Source organism: Ochotona princeps, chromosome 17 (assembly GCF_030435755.1).
Source record: "Ochotona princeps isolate mOchPri1 chromosome 17, mOchPri1.hap1, whole genome shotgun sequence".
Lineage (NCBI taxonomy): Eukaryota > Metazoa > Chordata > Mammalia > Lagomorpha > Ochotonidae > Ochotona > Ochotona princeps.
In genome coordinates this window covers 17,362,348-17,385,428 of record NC_080848.1, presented here as the reverse complement: position 1 = coordinate 17,385,428, position 23,081 = coordinate 17,362,348, and the positions used below count along the sequence as shown (strand labels likewise).

The following is a 23,081-nucleotide window of genomic DNA, read 5'->3' as shown; positions in this document are numbered from 1 at the left end:
CAGGAAAGAATGTCAACTGGCAGTATGTGGGCAAGTGGCCCTGATGTTCACTCTGTGCATTCAAATCTGTTGTAAAGAAAGGATGTTCTAGAAATCTGAGTGAATCGTTGTCCTTACCCCAACGAGACAGGCTCCCATTATTAAGATCACCATTGCTACAGTGACAGATATTGCCATGATGAATGTTTTGTGAAGGGTGTATCTTGGGACTTCTTTTCTGAGCTAAAAGAAAAGAAAAAGAGCAATTAAAACAGATCAAATAAAGAGACAGCATGAGCACTTAACTATTCCAGCCCATATTCTTCCAGGTGAGTGGCTTATAGGATCTTCAAGACCACACAAGATCCAATGTTACATGATCTATTGTCACACAGATACTCTACAGGTACTCTAGCTTGTCAGGGCTGCTTCATTCTCTAAAGGAGCAAAGTGGGAAATCACCACCTTGGCCAAAGTTATGTGCCCAATACAAGATATGGACTGGGAGCCCCTGTTCCTCCTCCTTGGTGCTTTAATGACACTTCCTAAGCGACAGGAAAGGGCAGGTCTCCTGTCTCGTGGCCGTCCTCACCTCGGTTGACTCGATCATTCCTGCATCACTCAGGCGTCCCGGGCTCTCGCTGATGTAGTTCTCTTCTTCCCGCCGGTCTGTGTCCCATTCCGCCTTGGCCGCCGTTACTGGCTGCCGCTCACTGAGGAGCTTCATGAGGAGGCCCGTGCTGGAGATGAGCTTGGCACAGGACAGCTGCACCTGGGGGTCTGCACAGTCCGTTTGCAGAGTATGGATTACGAGTGAGATGAACTTTCTCACATCATTATTGGGGATGAGGGACCGTAGCTGCTGGTTCAGTTGACTTTCCAACTGGTCCCCTGGGGATGACTGCAAGGGGTAAGTAGTGCCTGTGGGTATGGAGGGGATGTCCTTGCCCATGTTAGGGTTCCCCCATTGCATTTTCTCAGTCACAACTACTGAGTTGGGGGCAATCTCAGGGGAACCAGCGGCCAATGGATGCCCCTGGGTTGTGCTGGCAGGGGGAGATTTTCCTAAGTCATTTCCTGCAGCAAGGCTGGCTTCAAGAATGTCTTCTGCAGGAGATATTGAAAGAGCCTTTGCTTCTGGGGATGGAATATCCTGAGAACTCGGGTCTCCAGAAGAGGGAGAAGGCTCTCGGGGAGGGGAATCGATGAGACTCTGTAGGGTAAGGAGCGGAGGCCTCTTTACAGAGCTCTGTGTGTTGAGGGAATTCTTCCTTCTCAAATGCAGTCTCCGTTTGGTTTTGCGGGTTTTGAACACTGGATGGAGATCAATTTTATTGAAGTGGTACTTCACTCTGGAATCTGTGTTTGGTTCTGTTGCCACTTTTGTTTTCACTTTGCTCTTGGATGTTCTAAACACAGGATGAGGATCAATTCTGTGTAAGCGGTAATTCACTCTGGAATACGAACTTTGTTCTGCTGCCTCTGTCTTTTTTGTCCTCATTTTCATGGTGTCAATTAACCCTTTTTCTAGGTCAGCAAGGGACTTTACAAGGAGGGCAGCAGATGGCCGGTCCACCATGTACCTCTTCAGGGAAGAGGCGGCCCTGGCACTGTGCTCCTCTGTGAGTGGGGGCTCTGGGTGGAAGGAGTTGGCCACCAGGTGCCAGGGCCTCTGGGCCACAGGAAGCTCCTCCTGCTCCCTGGTACCTGTGCTTCCCAGCTCGCCTTGCACGGTGCCCTCCACAAGGGGGCGCGCGTTCTCTCTCCTCCTCCTGATTGCCTCCCGCTGCTGCCTTTTCCTCAGGCCCTCTGACCCCTTGATGACATTTTTCTGTCTCTGTAATCTTTGTCTTGTGCTTGGGGTGGGCGCCAGGCTGATCTGCTGTGATCGGGTCCTTTCTAACTTCCTTAGGAAGAATCGTCGTTTCCCTCTGATATCTAACGGAGGCTGCATCAGCATCACAGCTTTTTTTGAGTCTTTAACCTCATCCATTTTTTGCTCAATTTCAGAGTTTATCAAGTTTTCCAGAAAGTGGATCTCTCCCAATGTACGTTTCTGTGCTTTCACAGAGAAGTCTTCTAGATGGTTTGTCAAGTGATCCACAGATCTATCTTCTTCTGGACTTGAAAAAATCAACTTGATGTAGGGTAGTAACGCTGACTCTACGTCTTCTAGATTGCTGCCTGAGAAATAACGCAGCACGTAATTTAGTGCACTGATAAAGTCAACTTTTTCATTCAAGTCTAGCTGCTCATTTGTAGAGTCTAGAATGTCAAGTGTATGTTTATCTGAATTATGCGTCTCTGAAGTAATAATTAATTCGGTGCTAGTGTTCCTCTTCCGGGCTTGCAGTATCTTCAGGAATTCTGCTTTGGGATTCTCTGTCGATGGTTCTGGTACTGTCAGAAAGGAAGAGAATGCTTTCGTTAACAGGAAACGGAGTGTCAGTGTACAGTCATAGATCCCCAGCAGTTTAGGCTCAGAGTCACCACCATTTGGTTACCACATAGGAAGAAAAATTAACCCAAGCTGAAGTCTATGAAATGGCAGCAACAGAAAAGAAGAAAAAAGTGATTTTTTAAAAAGAGTGTCCGCAGAGGAGTCCCAAGTATGAAAAAGCAGTCACTGTTTAGGATTGTTCCTTGGCTCCCCAGTGGTCAACTGCCCAGCACCCAGTAAAAGCCCAAGGCTGGGAGACGGTCTCCGTGCAGCTGCCCAGTGTGGAAGCGCCCGCCTCACGGGCACATGCTGCACCGTCCTGCCTCAGACACCCAGGGAGCACAAGGCTTCCTCTCCAGCAACCTTGTCTTCTGGCTGCTGTCAACAGGTGACCATGGCCAAATGCATTCACATGAGGGGAGTGAAGGCACAGATGCTAAAACAGGAGCCTGCTCCTCATTGGATGTGTCCTTTTCCATCGAGGCAACGGTTACTTGGTCCCTGCTCAATGTTTCCTAGCCCTTATCACATCCACCCTGGTTCTTTCAATCTGGGCAGGTCTGGGATCTAGGTGGAGTGATGTGTAGGTTGCTAGGTGGTATGCATGCACAGATTGTTCTGTGAGCTCTCTGGGGTGGTAGCAGTGTCTGGGTAAATGTTGCTCAGTGCCCTAAAATGCAAAAGGGAAAGACGCTGGAGCCCTGGAGTGGTAGCCTAGTGGCTAAAGTCCTCACCCAGTATGTACCGGGATCCCACATGGGCACCAGCTCATATCCCAGGGGTTCCACTTCTCCTTTCGCTCCCTGCTTGTTGCCTGGGAAAGTAATCAGGGATAGTCCAAACCCTTGGGACCCTGTACCCATGTGGGAGACTAGAAGACACTCATGGCTCCTGGCTTCAGATCAACTCAGTTCTGGCCATGGCTTCCACTTGGGGAGCGATCCAGTGGGTAGAAGTTTTTCTTTCTCTCTGTCTCCCTTTCTCGCTGTAAATCTGAGTTTCCAATAAAAATAAATAAATCTTTAAAAAAAAAAAAAGGGAGGGGGGAAGAAGCCGCTTTTGCAAATGCCGGTTTTGCTTTCATTTCTAGTATTTCCAGCTTGACTTGGGGATGTCTTCAAGCTTCCAAGTGCAGGAAGGTCAAGTGTGCTGTTGTGTGGCTGGGCTTCTGTCCCAGACCCTGTCGTGACAGTGAGAGCAGGAGGTGAGCATCACGAGAAAGAAGGAACATGAGTGCGTGGAGAGTCAACGGTGGGCAGAAGACCGGGTGTCTGGCTTCACCCCTTCATGCCTCTGTCTTGTGTCTCCTCTCTGTGAAAGCCCATTAAATTGTTTGTGCTGCCCCCTCTTGGAGAGAAGGGGTTACCAGGTGGAAAAGTGTTCTGGACAATAAACAACACTGTTTGTCAGCCAGCAGTGCGCTAAAGTCCTGGATCCTGACAGAGATGTATATTCAAGCTCTAGGGAGAGTAAAGCAGTCTTGTCTGGAATCCCAACATTAGTGGGACTTCCAGTTAGTTGGTGGAGTTTAGTTACTTACTTAGTGGCACTTCACATATCCAGAAAACCACAGCAAAGCCCCTGGGTGACTGCCCAATGAGCAGTCTGAGCCTCGGAGCAGGTTCAGAGCTGGGCTGTCTACAGGTACAATGGCATTCCGCTCCATCAGAGGAGCCAGGCGGCCATGCCTGGCTTGGCACCACAAACTCCCAGGCTCAGAATCAAGTAGTGTCACTTGTACTCTTTTCCACAATTGCAAGAACAAGTCAAACAACAATGTTCTGCACCTGTTCTCTAGGGCAGAGGCACTGGAGGCTGCTGTGTATAAAAGCAGGCTACAGGCTGTGGTGCAGTGCCCACATGAGTGCTCATGGAAGCAAAGCACCAAGCTGAGAGCACGGTGCACCGTGTGGCCCTCAGCGTTAATTCCTTCCCTTCCATTTCTTTCCTGGGATTCTTTACGCACAAGGAACAGTTAGAGCATCAAATTTCCTATCAGTCACTGGGAGCCTGATGTTCACTGACAGAGTAGTTCAGAAATTGAGAGTTTTACTCTGAATAAATGAGCTAAAATAATTACATTATAACTTTAAGCATTTATCTCTAATTTACAAAGAAGAAATTAAAATCACCAGGCATCTCAGACTCACCACAAGATAGAGGGTTTGTCAGACATTCATTGCGACAATGCAGCTTGACTGTATTGCAGACAGTCTCAATGTCCTTTTTAAATTGGCAGAGGCAGCAGGCCATGTGGCTAGGTAAGATCCTGTTAAAGGGAAACACAGAGAATTCAGCTACAAATTAAGGGATTACCACAGTAGGTCAAGAGGCAGGCCAAGGCTGTGAAAAAAGAAATCTTGAGATGTGGCGTCAGGCTATGTGGCTGGGAACCCGATGACCAAGTGCTGCTCTTAAATGCTGCAAATATGGGGAGGAGGCAGAGGTGCCCAACAGAAAGGCAAACAAGGCAGTGGGTGTGGTATGCTCGGGATAAAGGTGACAGGGGCTGGAAGTGAGTGCCACTGGTCAGCACTGTCACTCAGGAGCATCTCCCCTCAGCTCACAAGTCTCACTCTGGGATAATGTCAGACTTGTGAGAAGGAGTCAGAGCCCACAGCCTAGGGAGTGCCTTTCTCATCTGCTGTTGGAAGGGTCTAATATTAGAAATTACTCTAACTGCAGAAAAGACTGACTAGCAATTGTTGGGAGAAAGATACAGAGTAAAAGGATCTCACAATCAAGGTTGGGGTCTACAAAAAGTTTGCCAGGGGTAGGCGTTTGGCCCAATGGTGAGTATCTTGCTTGGCAACCCACAGTCCATGAACCTGGATTTGAATCCTGTCTCCCCTTCCACCAGTGAATTCCCTGGGAGGTGTCAGGTAAAGCTTAATAAATACCCAGAAGTAGAATAGCTGGAACATATGGTAGGTCTTAAAGTTTTTATGATACTCCGAAACTAATTTGATTAAAAGCTTTTCTTGAGACATATTTTAAAAAATTATCTGTAAGGTGGAGAGAAAAACAGAGACAGGAATGTTCCATCAGCTGGTTCACTCCAAATATCTACCAGAGTCGGGGCTGGGCCAGACTGACATCGGGAACCTAGAACTCAACTTGAGTCTCCTGCATAGGAGGCAAGAACCCAAGAACTTGGGCCATCAGCTACTGCCTCCCAGGTGCACATTAGCAGGAAGCCAGAGTTGGAAATGAATCCGGCACTTGAATTCAATCACTTTGATGTGCAGTATGCGTGTCCCAGGTGGTGGCTTACTGCTGCTCTTGTAACAGCTTCATTTGTGATAGCCAAAACTAGAAAGAACCCAAGTGTCCGTCGACAGATGAGTGGATAGATGATACTGAGTTCACATAATGAGATGCTGTTCCACCAGAAAAAGAAATGAGCGATTGCTACAGACAACAGTGTGTCTTAATCATATTACGTAAATAAAGATGATGAGAAAGAGTGCATAGTGTTTAATTCCATTCATATAAAATTCTAGAAAATGCATTGTATAGTAACAGAAAGATGCTGAGACTTACACAGGCACTGGGGAGAGCAAGAGTGATGGAACAGAAGGATTCCAGAGAGATAAGGACCTGTTGATGTGGTACATTTGGAGTTGGGTGATGGCTTCATTGTATAGACATATATCTATACCTTATTTATGGTCTCAATTATGCTTCATCTCTGGCATTATTGTGAAACTGAAGGAAGAAGGAAGGGAGGGCGGGAAGAAGAGAGTAAGGAAGGGAAGAAGAGAGGCTACTCCAAATCTACGTGACAGGTATATGGACAACCATTATATTCTGTCCGTAAGTTTGAATTTGTAAAAATATTTACTTGAGGGTGCTGCTGAGTGTGTGGAGAGACAGGGACAGAATTAAGCAGAAGAGAGGCAGGAAGCGCAGAATTGCAGGAAAAGATGTCCGAAGCTCCGTGAAGCTGGTGAAACCGAGGCAACTTTCACACAGGCAAGAGAGAACCTGGAAGAACTCTCAGGACGGCAACCTGCAGCCTGAGCTTGTGGAGACGGATACCAGGACACCATCCGGGACAGGCAGGGACTCAGTAAAAACCTGGTGAGTCATGAATTGACGCAGGGAAGACACCAGCAGGAGCCTTGGCCTGCCCATAAGAGACAGAGGGAGTCAGAAGGACTCTCAGATCAGGACACTGGTGGGATTAAAAAAAATGGCCCAATGAGGAAACTATAGGCACAGATATGAGCAGCCTCTCCCAGAGGAGTGAACGCCTTTGGGAAAAGGGTAGTTGGGAAGTGAAGGGTGAGGGTCGGAGACACAGTTGGCAAGGTTTCTCAGACTTGGGCCACCCAGAGGGATGCCAGAATCCCCCAAAATGGAGATGCGGGAGCCCCCAGGGTTAGCGGTTTCTCTCAGTGACCCAGCAGCAAAAGAGCAGGCTCCAAAAGTGCTTGAGAGTAGGTTCGTGCCATATCAACACCCAGCAGACCGCAGGAGAACCCAGCGGTGGAGGTACAAATTCCAGAGCAAACCAAAGCCACATAACCCCCTGCCGTCACTTGCCCATTGGAGGTGAGGGAAGGCGTGATGCACCCCAGAGTGCGGAGATCCCAGCCACTGACTGTGCACTGTGGAGCAGAGGCTGGGTCATTTCCACTCTCGGCAACTGCACAGCGGGCAGAGGCTGTGAAGGCGCTGGGCAGCAGGGGGCTTGCACACAGAACTGGAATTGGCAGGCTTTTGGTTGCAAAGCTCCACACAAATGAGGGAGGAGAGTGAAAGCACCGGTCGCCCACAAGGTGGCAGCAGCTGACAAACATCCTAGTTACTTGGCCGGCAGAGACCCCTCACAACCCACAGGGCAGCTGACAGATACAGTGCTCCCAGAAACCCCCAAAGCACATCAGAGCTAAAATCTCAAAATGACAAGAAGGCACAAAGCAATGGGAAGAAATACCAGAAAAACTATTCAGATGAAAGAGCCAGTAATCCCCTCAAAAATGACCAAAAAATAACCTGCCTCAGTTGTAACAAGAAGACATTGATAAGGAATATTAAAAAAATGAGCATGAAACTCGTCATAGGGCCCGGCAGCATGGCCTAGTGGCTAAAGTCCTCATCTTGAACGCGCCGGGATCACATATGGGTGCCGGTATCACATATGGGCGCCGGTTCTAATCCCGGCAGCTCCACTTCCCATCCAGCTCCCTGCTTGTGGCCTGGGAAAGCAGGAGAGGACAGCCCAATGCCTTGGGACCCTGCAACCACGTGGGTGACCCGGAAGAGGTTCCTGGTTCCCGGCATCGGATTGGCGCAGCAGCGTCCCGTTGCGGCTCACTTGGGGAGTGAATCATCGGATGGAAGATCTTCCTCTCTGTCTCTCCTCCTCTCTGTAGATCTGACTCTGTAATAAAAATAAATATTAAAAGAAAGAAAGATGGGCCCGGCGGCGTGGCTTAGCGGCTAAAGTCCTCGCCTTGAACGCCCCGGGATCCCATATGGGCGCCGGTTCTAATCCCGGCAGCTCCACTTCCCATCCAGCTCCCTGCTTGTGGCCTGGGAAAGCAGTCGAGGACGGCCCAAAGCTTTGGGACCCTGCACCCGCGTGGGAGACCTGGAAGAGGTTCCAGGTTCCCGGCATCGGATTGGCGCGTACCGGCCCGTTGCGGCTCACTTGGGGAGTGAATCATCGGACGGAAGATCTTCCTCTCTGTCTCTCCTCCTCTGTGTATATCTGACTTTTTAATAAATAAATAAATCTTTAAAAAAAAAAAGAAAGAAAGAAACTCTTCATAGACAGAGAGAAGTGTTGGGAAGAGCTCAAAGAATTCAAAAGTAACATTATCACAGAAATTAAACACGTCCAAAATGAAATTTCGGAACTGAAAAATATGGTAGCAAGCTTGACAATAGAATCAATGCTGCAGAGGAAAGAATTTCAGACATAGAAGGTAACCAAAATGAGATACACAACAGAGAAGAAAATGAAATACCTGGGAATAAACTTAAAGGATGTGGAAGATCTCCATGAGGAAAACTAAAAAACGTCAAGAGAAGAAATAGAAGACTTCAAAAAAGTGGAGAAAAATACCATGTTCCTGGATGGGCAGAGTCAACATCATCAAAATGTCCACACTTCCAAAAGGAAAATATGCATTCAACACGATTCCAGTCAAAATACCAAGAAATTTCTTCACAGAGCTGGAAAAGATGATACAAAGGCTCATTTGGAAACACAAAAAACCATGAATAGCCAGAACCATCCTGAAGAATAAGAGCCTAGCGGGAGGGATCACAATGCCAGATCTCTGGACATACTATAGGGCGGCAGTTATCAAAACAGCCTGGTACTGGTACAGAAACAGAGAGGTAGATCAATGGAGAACAGGACATCCAGAAGGGAAGCCACATATGCACAACTATCTAATCTTCAACAAGAAAACAGAAAACAATCTGGGAAAAAGGAAGGGCTCTTCAACAGATGCTGTTGGCACGACTAGTAATAGTCTGCAAGACCCACACCTTTCTCCACACACAAAGATCAAATCTAAATGGATAAAATCTAAATCTACACCCAGAAACCATCAAACTTTTGGAAGAAAAAGTTGGAAATACTCTGCAAGATATAGGTATATGCACTGACTTCCTAGAAAAATCATCCAAAGCAAAGGAAGCCAAGACCAAAATAAACAAATGGGACCTACATTAAGCTAAGAAGCTTCTGCACAGCAAAGGAAACAATCAACAAAGTAAAAAGGCAACCATCAGAATGGGAGAAGATCTTTGCACGTTACACAGGAGACAAAGGGCTACTTTCCTGAATATACAAAGGACTCCAGAACAATAATACAAACACACCAGTCAAGAAATGGGCAGGGGAAATGGGCAGACACCTTTACAAAGGAACAAATTCAAATGGCTAACAGACACATGAAAAAATGCTCAAGCTCTCTGACAATAGGGGAAATTCAAATTAAAAACAACACCACTTAACACCAGAAAGAATTGCCCACATGCAGAAAACTACCAACACCACCTGCTGGCAAGGTTGGGGAGAAAAAGGAACCCTACTTCCACTGCTGGTGGGAATACAGGCTGGTGCGGCCACTGTGGAAGTCAGTATGGAGAACACTTAGGCAATTAAAAATCCACCTACCATATGACCCAGCAATACCACTACTACTAGGAATATATCCAAAAGACTTGTTACATGAGAAAGCAACACACACACCAATGTTCACTGCAGCGCAATCTACTATTGCAAGAACATGGAAACAACCGAAATGCCCACTAACAGTGGACTGGATAAAAAAAACTGTGGTTCATCTACACTATGCAATACTACTTGGGTATTAAAAAAAGAAATACAATATTTTGTGCACAAATGGGCCAAACTAGAGACCATTATGCTAAGGGAAATGAGTCAATCTTAAAATGTCAGGTATCATATATTTGCTCTAATATAATATGATGTCAAATCTAGGGATATTATATGTCAATCTTACTCTATGTCACTTCATACTTACCTGTACCTTGTGTAATAAGATCTTCACTCAATCTTAGCCAAAAGGTGGAGAAGCGATTGTGTAATAACATCTTGTGATGTAATTCATTAATCAAACATCCATAAGAGACCGATTATTTATAATTTAAAAAGATACAATGGTAAAAATATTTACTTGAAAAGTAGAGTGTTGGAGACACACACACACATACCACAAGAGAGAGAGAGGAAGAGAGTTAATCTTCCAACCTTGGATGGGGCTGGGCCAGGCTGAAGCCAGGAGCCAAGAGCTCCATCTGATCTCCTACCCCCGGCACTTTGGTCTTCTTCTGTTGCCTTCCCAATCACATTAATAGAAAACTGGGTTAGAAGCAGAGAAGCCAGGATTCAAACCAGCACTCCTAAGCTGCTGTGCCACAACCCTGGCCCCATGTAGGTTTGAATTTTCTCACAACAAAATCTTGCAGCGAAAGATAGCCAAACTGATTGTCTTATGAGTCAAGGCTTCCTGCAGGTAGTTTCAGGGAGAGAACAGCAGTCTCTAACCGCTGTGCCACACTGCCCACTCACTACAAAATAAATTGAAATGGAAACACACAGATTGCAACCAGAAGTGGAGCAATCACGACTCCCATACCCTGCTGGTGACAATGCAAACAGCACTGTCATTTTAGGAAACTGTTGAACAGTTTCTCAAGGAGGAAAAAATGCAGTTAGTAGTTGCTGCAGCGATCCTAGCCTTGTGTTTATCCCCTAAGAAGGGAAAACATGTTTAGACAAAGGTCTGCCTAGGAGTGCTCTTAACAGCTTTATTCATCATTGCAAAAATTGAGAAAGTCCAGATATGCAAACTGATGAGTGACTAAAACAAACTGGCCTATCCACACAACTGGGACATTACTCAGCCACAGCACTGCTGCTGCAGCCAACACCAGGGTAACAGCGTAATCTCACAAAGATTGTGCCCAGTTAAACAAGTCCAATGCTAAAGCCTACCACTGACCAGGGCCTGTCACAACGGCTCAATTGCCTAATTCACCTCCTTCAAGCAACAATTTCTCAATGGGTGCCACTTCATGTCCTGGCTGCTCCACTTCCCATCCATCTCCCTGTTTACAGCCTGGGAAGACAACAGAGGATGGCCCCAAATCTTGGGATCCTGCACCCACATGGGAGACTCAGAAGCAGCTCCTGGCTCTTGTCTTCAGATCGGCTCAGTTCGATCATTGTAGCCACTTCAGGAGTGAACCATTGAATAGGTTTTTGTCTCTCCCTCTCTATATATATGCTATTAAATAAAAATAAATCTTGCTAACATTAAAAAAAAAACTCAGTAATGTTGAAAAGGCAAAAGCAACAGGTGTCTGGGTTGGAAAGGGTTGACTGCAAAGGGTTCAGAGGTCCCTTTTTGGCATGTCAGAAGCAATCTATAGTAGGAATTTAGTGGTGATTTTATAATGACACATATGATGAAATTTATCACACTGCATACTTAAAAGTTTTATGATGTGCAAATTATTCCTGAATAAGTCTGATGTAAGAAAGCAATTAAATCTTCAAAATGACAAAAACATAACCCTAAGAGAGTAACTTACAGTTTTTCCAGTTCGAGAGTCTTCATGAGGATGTTCTCAACTGTGCTGATGGACACCTGCGTTCTTCCGAGGTCTCTGAGGGAGAAAGCCCAAACATTCATGATGTGAACCCCAAGAAAAAGTTCTGTCCTTAAAAAGATAATTTCAAGGAACAAAATCTAATAAAATAAAATTGAAATGAAACGAAAAACTCACTCAGATTTTTTTAAAAGTACAGAGTATTTTAAGAGCATGTGGTTGCATTAACTTTTGGCTACTCTGTAAAACAAGGCAGCTTGAGAGTTTGTCAAGGCAGATCCTTCCAAGAAATTCTCATTGAAGAAATTTAAGTTACTCTGCACTGTCAAGTCAGTGACCTTGGCACTGAAGGACAGAACCTGCACCGTTGTTGTTTTTGTTTTACCATTATCTTCCTTTTCATTTGCCTATTTCACTCCTTGGTTACTTAATATCTTTTCATCTGCTTTGTACTTCGACATGTATCTGAATATGCTCTTCCACACTGTCTCTCTGCTGGGGCTGTTTTACACATTGTACATCTTAATCCAGGAGCCCAGTTCAACTTAAAATTGCAACTTTTTAGCCTCAGTGCAAAATAAATTTTGATCAAAGTAAAAAACAAGGAGTATAAATCACTCCATGATTCATGAGGTTTATTTTTCATACTTACAGATATTTTAATGCTGGCAAATTAAAAAGATAGGAATCTTCAATAGTTGTCAATGGATTCTGATCAAGATTTCTGAAAAATGCAATGAGATTAAAATTATACACCTTTTCTCTATGTACAAACATGTGCAAAAGCTTATATACATATACATATATATGAGAGAGAATTTGTAAATTAAAAAAAAAAACTTTATGGGCCTGCCCGGTAGCCTGGTAACTGAAGTCCTTGGTTTGATCATGCTGGGATCCTCCCATACAGACACTGGTTCTAATCCTGGCAGCCCTGCTTCCCATCCGGCTCCATGCTTGTGGCCTGAGAGGGCAGTGAAGGATGGCCCAAGGCTTGGGACCCTGCACCACATGAATGAAGGGGAGGAGGAGGCCATACAGCCTGATCTGCAACAACGGCTGGTCCACTCACTCCCAGCATATCTTAAGCCCCTCCCTCGAGCGCAAATGGAACTGTGAAATCATGAAGCACAGGACAGGTGGCTATCTTGTCCAAGGTCAGGCTTGGAAGAAAATCTCCATCTCGAATCTCAATTCCCCAGGCCGTGAACTATCACAGAACTGTTAAGCTGGGAGGGAATAAAACTGCAACATTTCATTCAAGTGTGCCCAGGATGCAAACAAAATCAGGCTAGAGCAATGCTTTCCTATTACTGTTCACACCACAGCTTAACATAAACACCACCTTGGCTTACTTCAAAAGTTCCCTTGCCCACAGATGGTCCATAACTTCACAGATAAATACTTGTCAAAACACAGCATGAGCTGGGTGACTGTGTTGAATTTTCAGTTGTTCTTTCTGCTTTTTCACTTACAAGAAAATGATCCTGAGAAAGCACCAGCACCTCGGCTCCCCACACTGAGCGGCAATCCCAGTTAGATTCGGGGTGGAATCTCAAGGAGCATTTGGGAATCAGAGCAGCACTGTGGGGACTCTGGTAGCAGTGCTAACTGGAGTAGTATTTGCTTGATGTGCTCTCTTGCCCAAGGCCAAGATCAGCACAAGGAAAAGCAGAGCATGTCAGCTGTCACACAAAGTCCTGAGCCTCAATGCACCTTGGTGTCCTCATTTTAAAAAAAAAGAGTGAAACTTAAGCCATACTTTGCAGAGTTTGTACATGACTTACACTCAGCTAACGATAACTGTATGGATTTTACATATACACAGCTCTTTAATATTTGTTTATCTTGTATTTCACTTACACCACGTGCAAAAAATGCATTCCATGCCACGCCTGAAATGTGCCCAAACTCACTTCTGTGAGTAAATTGCAGCCAAGATTTCTGTAAAAAGACACAAATTAAGAAGAAAGTTACTCTTTTAGAACATTCATCATTCAGCAGTGATCCTAACTTGTACAGGTGAAACATCTCCTCCACACACTAAAGACTTCCCAGTTGGAAGACTCTGGCTTCTGACTCAACACGTTCCCATTTACACCTGTGGTGCGTGAGGTACGCCAAACCACACGCCACAAATACTTGTGCTCAGTGATCTTCATCTCCTCTCTAGAACAAGTTTCACAACTTGAGCACTTTAGACGTTTTGGGCTGAGTGATTCTTCCTTGTGGAGGTCTGTTCTGTACATGGCAGTTGTTCTAGAACAACTCATGGCAGGTGGTTTTGCAGCACTCTGACCTTGGCCCAAAATATCTCTGGAGACTAGAAAGAATTGCTACATAATTCTAGCCAATTTCCTACACGTAGAATTATAATGATGTTGCAAAATATGAGTGACTAACAAGGGGGGTTACAATTAAGACTTACTCTAATTCCAAAGACGACATTATAACTTACACAGACTTCAAAAAGGGAAGTGATTCAAATGTACGTCTTTCAATAAACTGAATTTTATTACAGGATAAATCCCTAGGAAAAGAAAAAAGAAAATTTCTATTAGATCTCTATTGTGTAGGAAGGAACAGAATTTGCATTTCTTAATGTTGAATATTCAGTTTTTGTCTAAACTACACCTTTGGACATCTGTTTGAGCACTCCAGAGCTCCTAATCAAACTTAACCTCTCCTAACAGTCTCACCTTCAGGGTCTATAGCCCTTGATAAGACCCTGAAGGGAAAATTTCCTGGCAGCAAGAGATATGATCAGATGACCTTTGGGTAGTCTCATCAAATTCAAGATAATGAGATCAAATTTGCATCTCTATCTGTAACTTCTAATATTCAGATGAATATTCTACTTTTATACCTTCCTGGTGTGGTTCTCTTTTTGGAACTAGTTCAGTTCCAGAATAAATCAGAGAACCTTTCAAATCATTTGAAGGGAAGTTACTCCTCAGAGGAACTCATCATTTTGAATTAATTCAGAATTATATTATCATTAGTAGGAATTCTTTTCTGATTTCACGTTGTCTTGACATTGCATAAAAGCAGATTTGTTTCAGTTGCACAGTGGCAGAACAGAAAACACCATGGAGATGGATTCTTGTTGGAAAACACTCACTTGTGACCATAGTTACATGGATCCCAGCTTGCCTCACTCCTCACCCACATGGCTGCCACCTGCCCACTGTGGCTGTCTCCATCTCTAGTCTCTCTTCTGGAACTCTCCAGAAGTGATTCTCAAACACTGGCTTCACCTAGGCACTGAAGATGCAAATTCTCAGCCCGGATCTAGACCTCAGTCAGGAACTCAGCAGGGCTGGGGGTGGTAGAGACAGAACCTAGCCCTGCAAACCCCTGGATGATGCTGATGCAGGCTCAGTTTTGCTTTAGAGTGCTGCCAGGAACATGTGGCTCTCCTGGCTGGTGACTTTTTCCATGACAGTCAAAGCCCTGGAGGCTGTGGCCCAACACTCCTTATGGCTTTCCTCCGTGGATTCCACAGGTACTCTTGGCGTTCCTCAGACACTCTCCTGTGTTTTGCCTTTCTCTCACTTTCCTTCTGCAATCTGAGGGTATTGCCCATGTGTCCTTCCAATGATGCCCAGTGGCTCTACACAGTGTCCTTCCAATGATGCCCTGTTTAACCAATATCACCCTAGCTACAGCCCCTGATCCAGAAACAATTTACACATCAAGTCTGTGCCCTTTTCTTGTTCACATTGCTACCCTTGCCTCTCCAGTTCCTTCAAAGCATAAACACCTTGAAAGCATGGACTTGGCCTTGCTCATGTGCACTGCTCACCATGTTTCCACCTGGCTCGTGGAAACAAAGCAAACTCAGATGCTTAGGAAATAAAAGAATAGCTAAGGAGTGAGTGAATGGAAAGAGGAACAAGTTACTAGTTTTTTTTCTTTTAAATTTTTTCTGAATCACTAGTTTTTAAGGCCTGTGGCTGCATTACTCCACGACCCTCTGCAGTGTGTTGTCGTCGACCTCCCGTTTGGTGGATCACGCTGGATTTCTGTGCTTGTTTCCCCGGCGGCCTTGCAGCTCCCAGGAGGGCAAGAAGCCTGCCTTACACATTTCAGAGCCGCAAACTAGACAAAGTGCTTAGCATTCTGTTTTAGCTTTAAACACTGATGGCATTTTAAAAAGCGATGACAATATAGATGCTGACAGAGAATAACTAGCTTGCAAAGGACTTCCTACTAAAAGCAAGGAAGGGCCCATTGTGCTGGACAGTTATTATCTCTTCTGTTTTTCTCCAGATCGGGTCTATAAGGTTTGGGAGTCCAGAAGTAAAGATGGAAGCAATTGTCCCCTTCAGGCCTAGAGAGCTTGGTCATTCAAAGGATTATTGTTAGTGTCAGATAAGGCTGTTTCTATCCACTGTCCTTCAGCTGTATACATTGGAAAGAAGAATCTATTTCCTACAGAGTATCAATAATTGGCCTAATAAAGATGAATGGCATTTGGAGCCCACTGTGGTATAGTAGGTAAAACAGCCCTGCCGTGCCAACATCCCATACGGGACCTGGTTTGAGTTCACTGCTCCACTTCCCATCTACGTTCCTGCTATATGCCTGGAAAGGCAGTGGAAGATGGCCAAATCCTTGGCACTCCTCCCCGTGACCAACCCTCTCTAAAAGCCCAGCTATTATGCTTGAAGAATACAAAATAAATAGTATGGATTCAATGCATGAGACCCTATACATACTTACAGAATTGTTATTTTCATACTAGAGGAAACTAGAGATTATTTAAACACCTTACTCATTTTATAGAAAACAACTAAAATCTCAGAAATAAATGTGCTTAACTAACTTACAAGTGCTTCAGGGATAGCAGGCCTTCAAATGAATCCTTATGTAATTCAGTCAAATAATTTTCGCTGAGAATCCTGGATCAAAATGAATAACAACAACAATTTTTATTCAGGAATAACTCTGATGTGGAGGAAACCTCAGTAGGGTGCCACTAAATGCAGGTTAGATCTTTCTCCCTTTCTCTGTAACTCTGAATTTCAAGTAAAACAAATACATCTCTTTTTTTTTTTCAAAAGCCCACATATCACACTAGTTTTCCTGTATCTAAATTCTGTACAGAAAAACATCAGAGAAGGTCTGGAGCGATGTATATCACAGTCACAGAAGTTTACCTCAGGGATGGAATGTTACACTACAACAAGATTTTTACTGTATCAGTTTTTAGTCTCTTAAGAACATAATCATGGAGCCCAGCATGAAAGCTCAATGACTAAATCCTCACCTTGCAAGAGCTGGATCCAATGTGGGCACCAGTGCATGTACTGGCTGCTCCACTTTCCATCCAGCTCCCTACCTTAGGGCCTGGAAGAGCAGTAGAAGATGGCCTAAAGCCTTAGGACCCTGAACCCATAAGAGAGAGCCAGAAGAGGCTCTTGGCTCCTGGTTTCACCTTGGCTGAGCTCTGCCTGTTGAGGCCACTTGGGAAGTGAGCCAACAGATACAGGATCTTTCTGTCTCTCCTCTTTGTAAGAATAATCTGTCCTTTTTCATATTTAAATAAACTCAATTTCTAGAGAAAGAAAAAAAAATAATCTGTCCAACAAAAGCAAAGAAATCTTCAAATAAAAAAAAATAATACAATCATGTATTACTTACAAGATGAAAAATAAACTTCAGTGGTCTCATTGCAAATACTGTGTTTTAGAACTGTAATAAGTAGAGGCTGATTTGTTAACATGAAGGGGTAAATACCTTTTCTGAGACATTCTGACCTCTAAATACTGGACCAAAGAGTTTGAGATGCAGTTGCATTTTTTTGTATCCATATTTAGAGAGAATATACTCACAGAGTCTCAACCCAGCGATATGCTTTCCATACATTTTTGTCAATGTAGGATATAGCGTTTCCTTGTAGATTTCTGTAAAGAAGCACAGTTCATATCCTTGAATAGATAGGAACACAATGAACAGAACAAGGAAAAACAATCATAGTAACTTCATGGGGATATCGAATATGGATATTACTACCAGTTTTCTAGTTTCTAGAGCTTCACCTGGGGCAGGCACAATTATGAAAAAAGAACATGGGGCCCTGGCACAAACGTTGCGGTGTCACTTCAGAAGCTTAACTTCCTGTTTGTGCAATCTCGTTGATAGATAATGCCAATCAGTTGCATTTGAGGGACACACTGTCTCCAAAATTCCCTAGGTGTCTAAACTGACTCCTTTTGCAAATCAGTAAGAAAATAATTCAACTGAGAACAAGGGACCAATTTATCTTTATCAGTAAGTAAGAATAAAGAAACTCCAACATACAGTAATTTTAACTTTGGCCAAGTACCTTCTACTGAAATTATTCTACCTACGTGAATGGACATGGACAATGAAAAATCAGATGGACTAATGTGTTGACATGAATGGGTCACTGGCAATATCCATGGTGAGGGATGGAAAACACAAATGACTGAGCCGGGAGCAAAATATCACCTCCCTCAGGGGAAAAGTGCAAAGGAGAGAAACTGGAAGGAGGGACACATATCGCGATGGGAACGGGAGTGTCTTATGGATAATAGAGAGGATAGGATGATAAAGGGTGTAGGGGTGCAGATTGATATTTTTCTCTATGTTCCATGACCCTTTGGCAAAGTGAGAATGTACCCATGAATGATGCACGTTCCAAAGCAGTCTGAAATACTGTGAGTTTCAAGTCTGAGTAACTTGGAGTCTTTACCTGTGCGTCTGTCTGCACTCCATCATCAACAGTGCACCTGCATGGCTTATGTACCCGGTTGTACCTCTGTGTTCTTCTGCCTGGTGGACATTTCACTTAACCAGAAGGCTTTGTTTGCTCTATGTTCATCAACATGAAGTATTAAAACTGAACACACCTAGGGCCCAGCAGCGTGGCCTAGCAGCTAAAGTCCTCGCCTTGAACGCACCAGGATCCCATAGGGGTGCCGGTTCTAATCCCGGCATCTCCACTTCCCATCTAGCTCCCTGCTTGTGGCCTGGGAAAGCAATTGGGGATGGCCCAAAGCCTTAGGACCCTGCACCCGCATGCGGGACCCGGAAGAGGTTCCCAGTTCCCGGCATCGGATCGGCGCAGCACCAGCATTTGCAGTCACTTGGGGAGTGAATCATTAGACCGAAAATCTTTCTGTCTCTCTTCCTCTCTGTGTATCTGACTTTGTAATAAAAGTAAATCTTAAAAAAAAAAAAAAAACCTGAACACACCTCCCTAAGATTGCCTCTCCTTTCTGATTGCTGTCTGCACCTGTGAGGCCATTCATTCTCACCAGGACAAATCCTGCAGTCATATTTTTTTCTTCTGTGCAACATCCACCACCAGCCTATGATCAGTCTCTAGGTCTGTCCGTCCTTTGTCATCTCAGGGACTTTCTTTTCATTCCTATCATAGCTGGTGACTTAGTCCCATTCTCATTTTATTCCTTGATTTTACTAGAGGTCTTTTCTTTTTTAAATGTCCTTGAAGTAAGCTTTCCTCTCTAGATGATTCTCCATACAGTGTCTAAAATCATATTTCTGGAACAGGCATTTGGCCTAGTTACTAAAACACATCTCACGTCAGAGTGCCTGGGCTCGCTACCCAGCTCCCGTTACTGACTTCAGCTTTCTGCCCACACACACCCAGAAGGTGGTGGAGCTGGCTCAAATAGTTGTCCTCCTGCCACCCTCATGGCAGACCTGGATTGGGTTCTTAGCCCACTTTGACCAACCAAGTGCCTGCTGTTCAGGCATTTAGAGAATGAACTAGCAGATGGAAACTCTCTCTGAATCTGTCTCTCTGCCTTTCAAGTAAATGCATGGAAAAAAATTAAGACAATGATCAATTTCTTTAAAAACGTAAAAAAAAATAATCTTTCTGTTTTGATCACCTCTCTCTCACTTGAAAACTTTCAGGGTTCTCTGCAGCTCGCAGTATAACTTTGAAACCCCTGTAGCTGATATTCAAGGTTGTTCATTTAATATCTTTCACTGCTTTGTAAGTCAGTTCTTTGCAGCCAGACTGTCTACTAACTCTTGCTGATTCCAACAGTCAAGTGTAACAGGCTGGGCCATCAGGATGCTGGCAGCCCAGACATATGGATACTGGTTTGATTACCAGCTTCTCCACTTCCTATCCAGCTCCCTGCTAACGTGTCTGGGAATAGTGGGAAATGGCTCAAGTGCTTGGGGCCCTGACCCCACACAGGAGACCCAGAAGAAGCTCTTGCTTCTTATCTTTGCCCGGCCCAGCCCCAGCCATTGTGGCAACATGAGGAGTAAAGCAGCAGAAGAAAGGTCACTTTTTCTTCTTGCTGTAACTCTGCCTTTCCAGTAAATCCAATTTTTTTTTTTTAAAGAGAAGGAGAAGGAGGGCCCGGCAGCATGGCCTAGCGGCTAAAGTCCTCGCCTTGAACGTGCCAGGATCCCATATGGGCGCCGGTTCTAGTCCCGGCAGCTGCACTTCCCATCCAGCACCCTGCTTGTGGCCTGGGAAAGCAGTCGAGGACGGCCCAAAGCCTTGGGACCCTGTATCCGTGTGGGAGACCTGGAAGAGGTTCCAGGTTCCCAGCTTCGGATTGGCGCAGCACCGGCTCACTTGGGGAGTGAACTCATTTGGGGAGTGAACCATCGGACGGAAGATCTTCCTCTCTGTCTCTCCTCCTCTCTGTATATCTGACCTTCCAATAAAAATAAATAAATCTTTAAAAAAAGAGAGAGAGAGAGAAGGAGAAGGAAAGTTGACAAGAAAAATGTCACAATAGGAAGTCAGGAAAAACAGGTTGAGTCAGGAGGAAGGCCCAGCAAGGTATTGAGCAATAAAAGGCTACCGTGACAGACAAGATCTAGAGAAGTCTGAGGAAGGGTAGTTCTTACAAGATGGTGAAGCTGGTGTCATTGCGGGCACCGAAGGATCCTGGCACAGGCACTTGGTGGAGCTTCTGCCATGGGCTGAGATTGGTACATGACAGTGTCTTATCTTTGCAGGTACACAGCTTGCAGAGGTCCGTATCATATTCAGCAGGATGTGCAGTCTGAAACTGCCCTACAGGTGGAGCTGTAGTCTTCAGGATTTTAGAAGGGTCAACCTCTGGAGCAAGGACTGGAGCTTTGATAGGCTCCACCTCTGAAGGCTGACCTGTGACCCGGGGAGATGTTCCTACAGTTACAGTCTCAATAGCTGGCTCTGGTGGCTTAGTTAGAGTAACCGGAATAGTTGTAGGCTTGACCTCTGCAGACAAACTGAAAGGCTTGCCTGTGACTTGCGGAGTCTGGCTCCGGTCTGTGTATGTAGGTGGCACCTCAAAATGCCTTGGACGAGCAGCTAGTGTAGTCTCCAGGGCTGTAGACTGTTGAGCCAGTGTGGTGGGTTCTGGGATCCTGAAAAGTGCTGTCTTCACAGCTTGAACTGTGACACTGACTGGCACTATATGCTGAGTTTCAGCTACAACCTCCAATGGAGGCTCAGCTGAGGTCTCCTGCAGTGCTGGAGACGATTCAACCTCCGCAATTCGGGACTGAAAAGCCAGCTGAATAGCAAAAGCTTGAATTGTGATTCCAGGGAGGTTTGGCAGCTGAGCCTGAACCAGGTCTGCCAGTGGAAGTGTCGCCTCAGGGACACGTTGGGGCGGTGTTGTGGCAGTCCTCGGGGCAGAACTCAGGCTTACATGCTGAGTCAAAATAGTGTCTGCACTCGTTCCTGTAGGCTCTTTCAGAGCGGTTGCATGCTCAGCCTCTGCAGTGGGTTCTGGACCATTGGTAGGTGGTAGGTTCAAGGTCTGATCTGTGACACTGGGTGGCACTGGAGGTTGAGGTGGCGTTGGAATTGGAACAGCCACCTCTTGCAACACTTGAAGTTGAGCTCCCACCTCTGTAGATGGCTCTGTAAGCTGCACAGGGGTCTCCTGAGTGGTTGGAGCCTGGTCAACCTCTGTATTGGGGTCTGGAGTTAGGGTATCTCCCAGGTCCCATTGTGCAACTGTGACTTCGGGCAGGACTGCATGGTGAGTCTGGACCTGGTCTGGACGTGAAATGTCTCTCTTAGAGTCCGGAGGGGTTGTGGTCTTCAGGGCTGTGGAATGTTCAGCCTCCACACTGGGTCCTGGAGTTATGGTCAGCTCCACCTTCACAGGCTGAAATGTGATCCTGGGTGACAGGAGATAGGGAGCCTGTTCCTGAGCTGGTTTGGGGACTGTTACCTCCTCATGTACCTGCAATGGAGGTACAACTTCTTGAGGAGGCTCTGGAGTTTGGGTTAGGGGCTCTGAAGAAAGGACATCCTCCATAGTAGGAGGTGGAGTCAGGTGATATACTCGGGGTTGGGTTTTGGAACCCACAGTCATTTCCGGATGCTGAGCTGAGACTATCAGCAATGGTGCAGACGGGAGGGTGACGTGAAGGGTCTCCAGGGGTTCAGCTGGAGATTCCCGTCCTGTTGGAAACGGCTCTGTCTCCTTGGGAGAAGCTGCAGTCTCATCCACGGCCTCTGGCTCAGCTGCAGAAGGTAAGGCTGGGTAAGGCTCAACCTCTGAAGGTGAAGTGAAGGTGACCTCAAGATGGGCGGGTCTCTCTATAGTTGTGGGCAATGTAAGATGGTGACCTCTTGACAGGACTGTCAGGTCAAGTGGTGAAAGTGTCGTTGAGGTCTCTGGCAGCAGAGCTGGGGCTTCCTGCTGGGCTGCAGACATTCTGATTTCCTCAGATGAGGGTCCCTCTTCCTGAGGTACTTCTGGTGAAGGCATAGACTCAACCTCTTCCAAATTCTCCAAATGTGCAGGTTTAGCAGCCATATTGGGCAAGTCTGTGTGTTCTTGCTGGTGCTCTGGAGGTTGAACTGCGTCTTCTTCACGCTGGGTTTTGGATGATTCAATAGGTGCAAAGAACTCGGATGGCTGAGCAGACTGTTCCTGCTGGCCTGGAGAAGGTTCTGCCTCCACTGAAGGCTCAGCATCCTGAGTTGGCTGCTCCAGCTGGGTGGGAGGAGATGTGACCTCCACATAAGGACGTGGAGTCTGAGCTGGGGTCACCTGGTGGCCTACAAAAGATTCTGTTCCCACAGCTGGGCCTGGAGCTGGAAGAATTGGGGTCACCTGCTGGCCTAGAGAAGGTTCCTCCTCCACTGAAGGCTCAGCATACTGAGCAGACTCCTCTTGCTTACCTCTAAGAGGTTCTGTACGCACAGTTGGGCCAGGTGTCTGAGCTGGAGCCTCTTGTGGGATTGAGCGAGGGGATTCCCCTTCCAAGATCTCCGCAGGCTGAACTGGGGCCTGCAGCTGGCCCAGAGTACTGTAAGCTTCACCGCCTGGCTGTGGAACCTGGGCTAGGCCTTCTTTCAGAAGTATCGTTGGCTGGCCCTCCTCAAGAGTCTCGAGGCTTTGAGGTACGTCCTCTGGCTGCAGTTCAGACAGTTCTGCCCCATCAAAGGGCTCCAGGAGCTCACCTGGGTGCTCCTCCCACTCCTTGGGGGAGGCACCAGAAGAGATGACTTTGTCATCCTGCATAGAGCCCAGGTCGTCAAAGACACTGGGGTCTGTTTGGGGTGTCAGCGCACTGAGCAACTCATCTG

General features: G+C 45.8%; 1 protein-coding gene across 1 annotated transcript in view; it reads right to left on the bottom strand.

Annotated features, from left to right (window-relative positions):
- Nucleotides 1-235: 235 nt before the first annotated feature.
- LOC131482366 (leucine-rich repeat-containing protein 37A2-like) overlaps nt 236-23,081 on the bottom strand; it is an 80,348-nt gene continuing 57,502 nt past the window's right edge. The window contains exons 7-14 of the mRNA XM_058675852.1: nt 17,359-17,430; nt 16,354-16,425; nt 13,980-14,051; nt 13,385-13,465; nt 12,174-12,245; nt 11,504-11,578; nt 4,570-4,688; nt 236-2,379 (exon numbers count right to left, since the gene is read on the bottom strand). Of these exons, the coding sequence (XP_058531835.1) occupies nt 512-2,379; nt 4,570-4,688; nt 11,504-11,578; nt 12,174-12,245; nt 13,385-13,465; nt 13,980-14,051; nt 16,354-16,425; nt 17,359-17,430 (2,431 nt within the window). The 3' untranslated portion in view covers nt 236-511. The remainder of the gene's footprint in view (nt 2,380-4,569; nt 4,689-11,503; nt 11,579-12,173; nt 12,246-13,384; nt 13,466-13,979; nt 14,052-16,353; nt 16,426-17,358; nt 17,431-23,081) is intronic.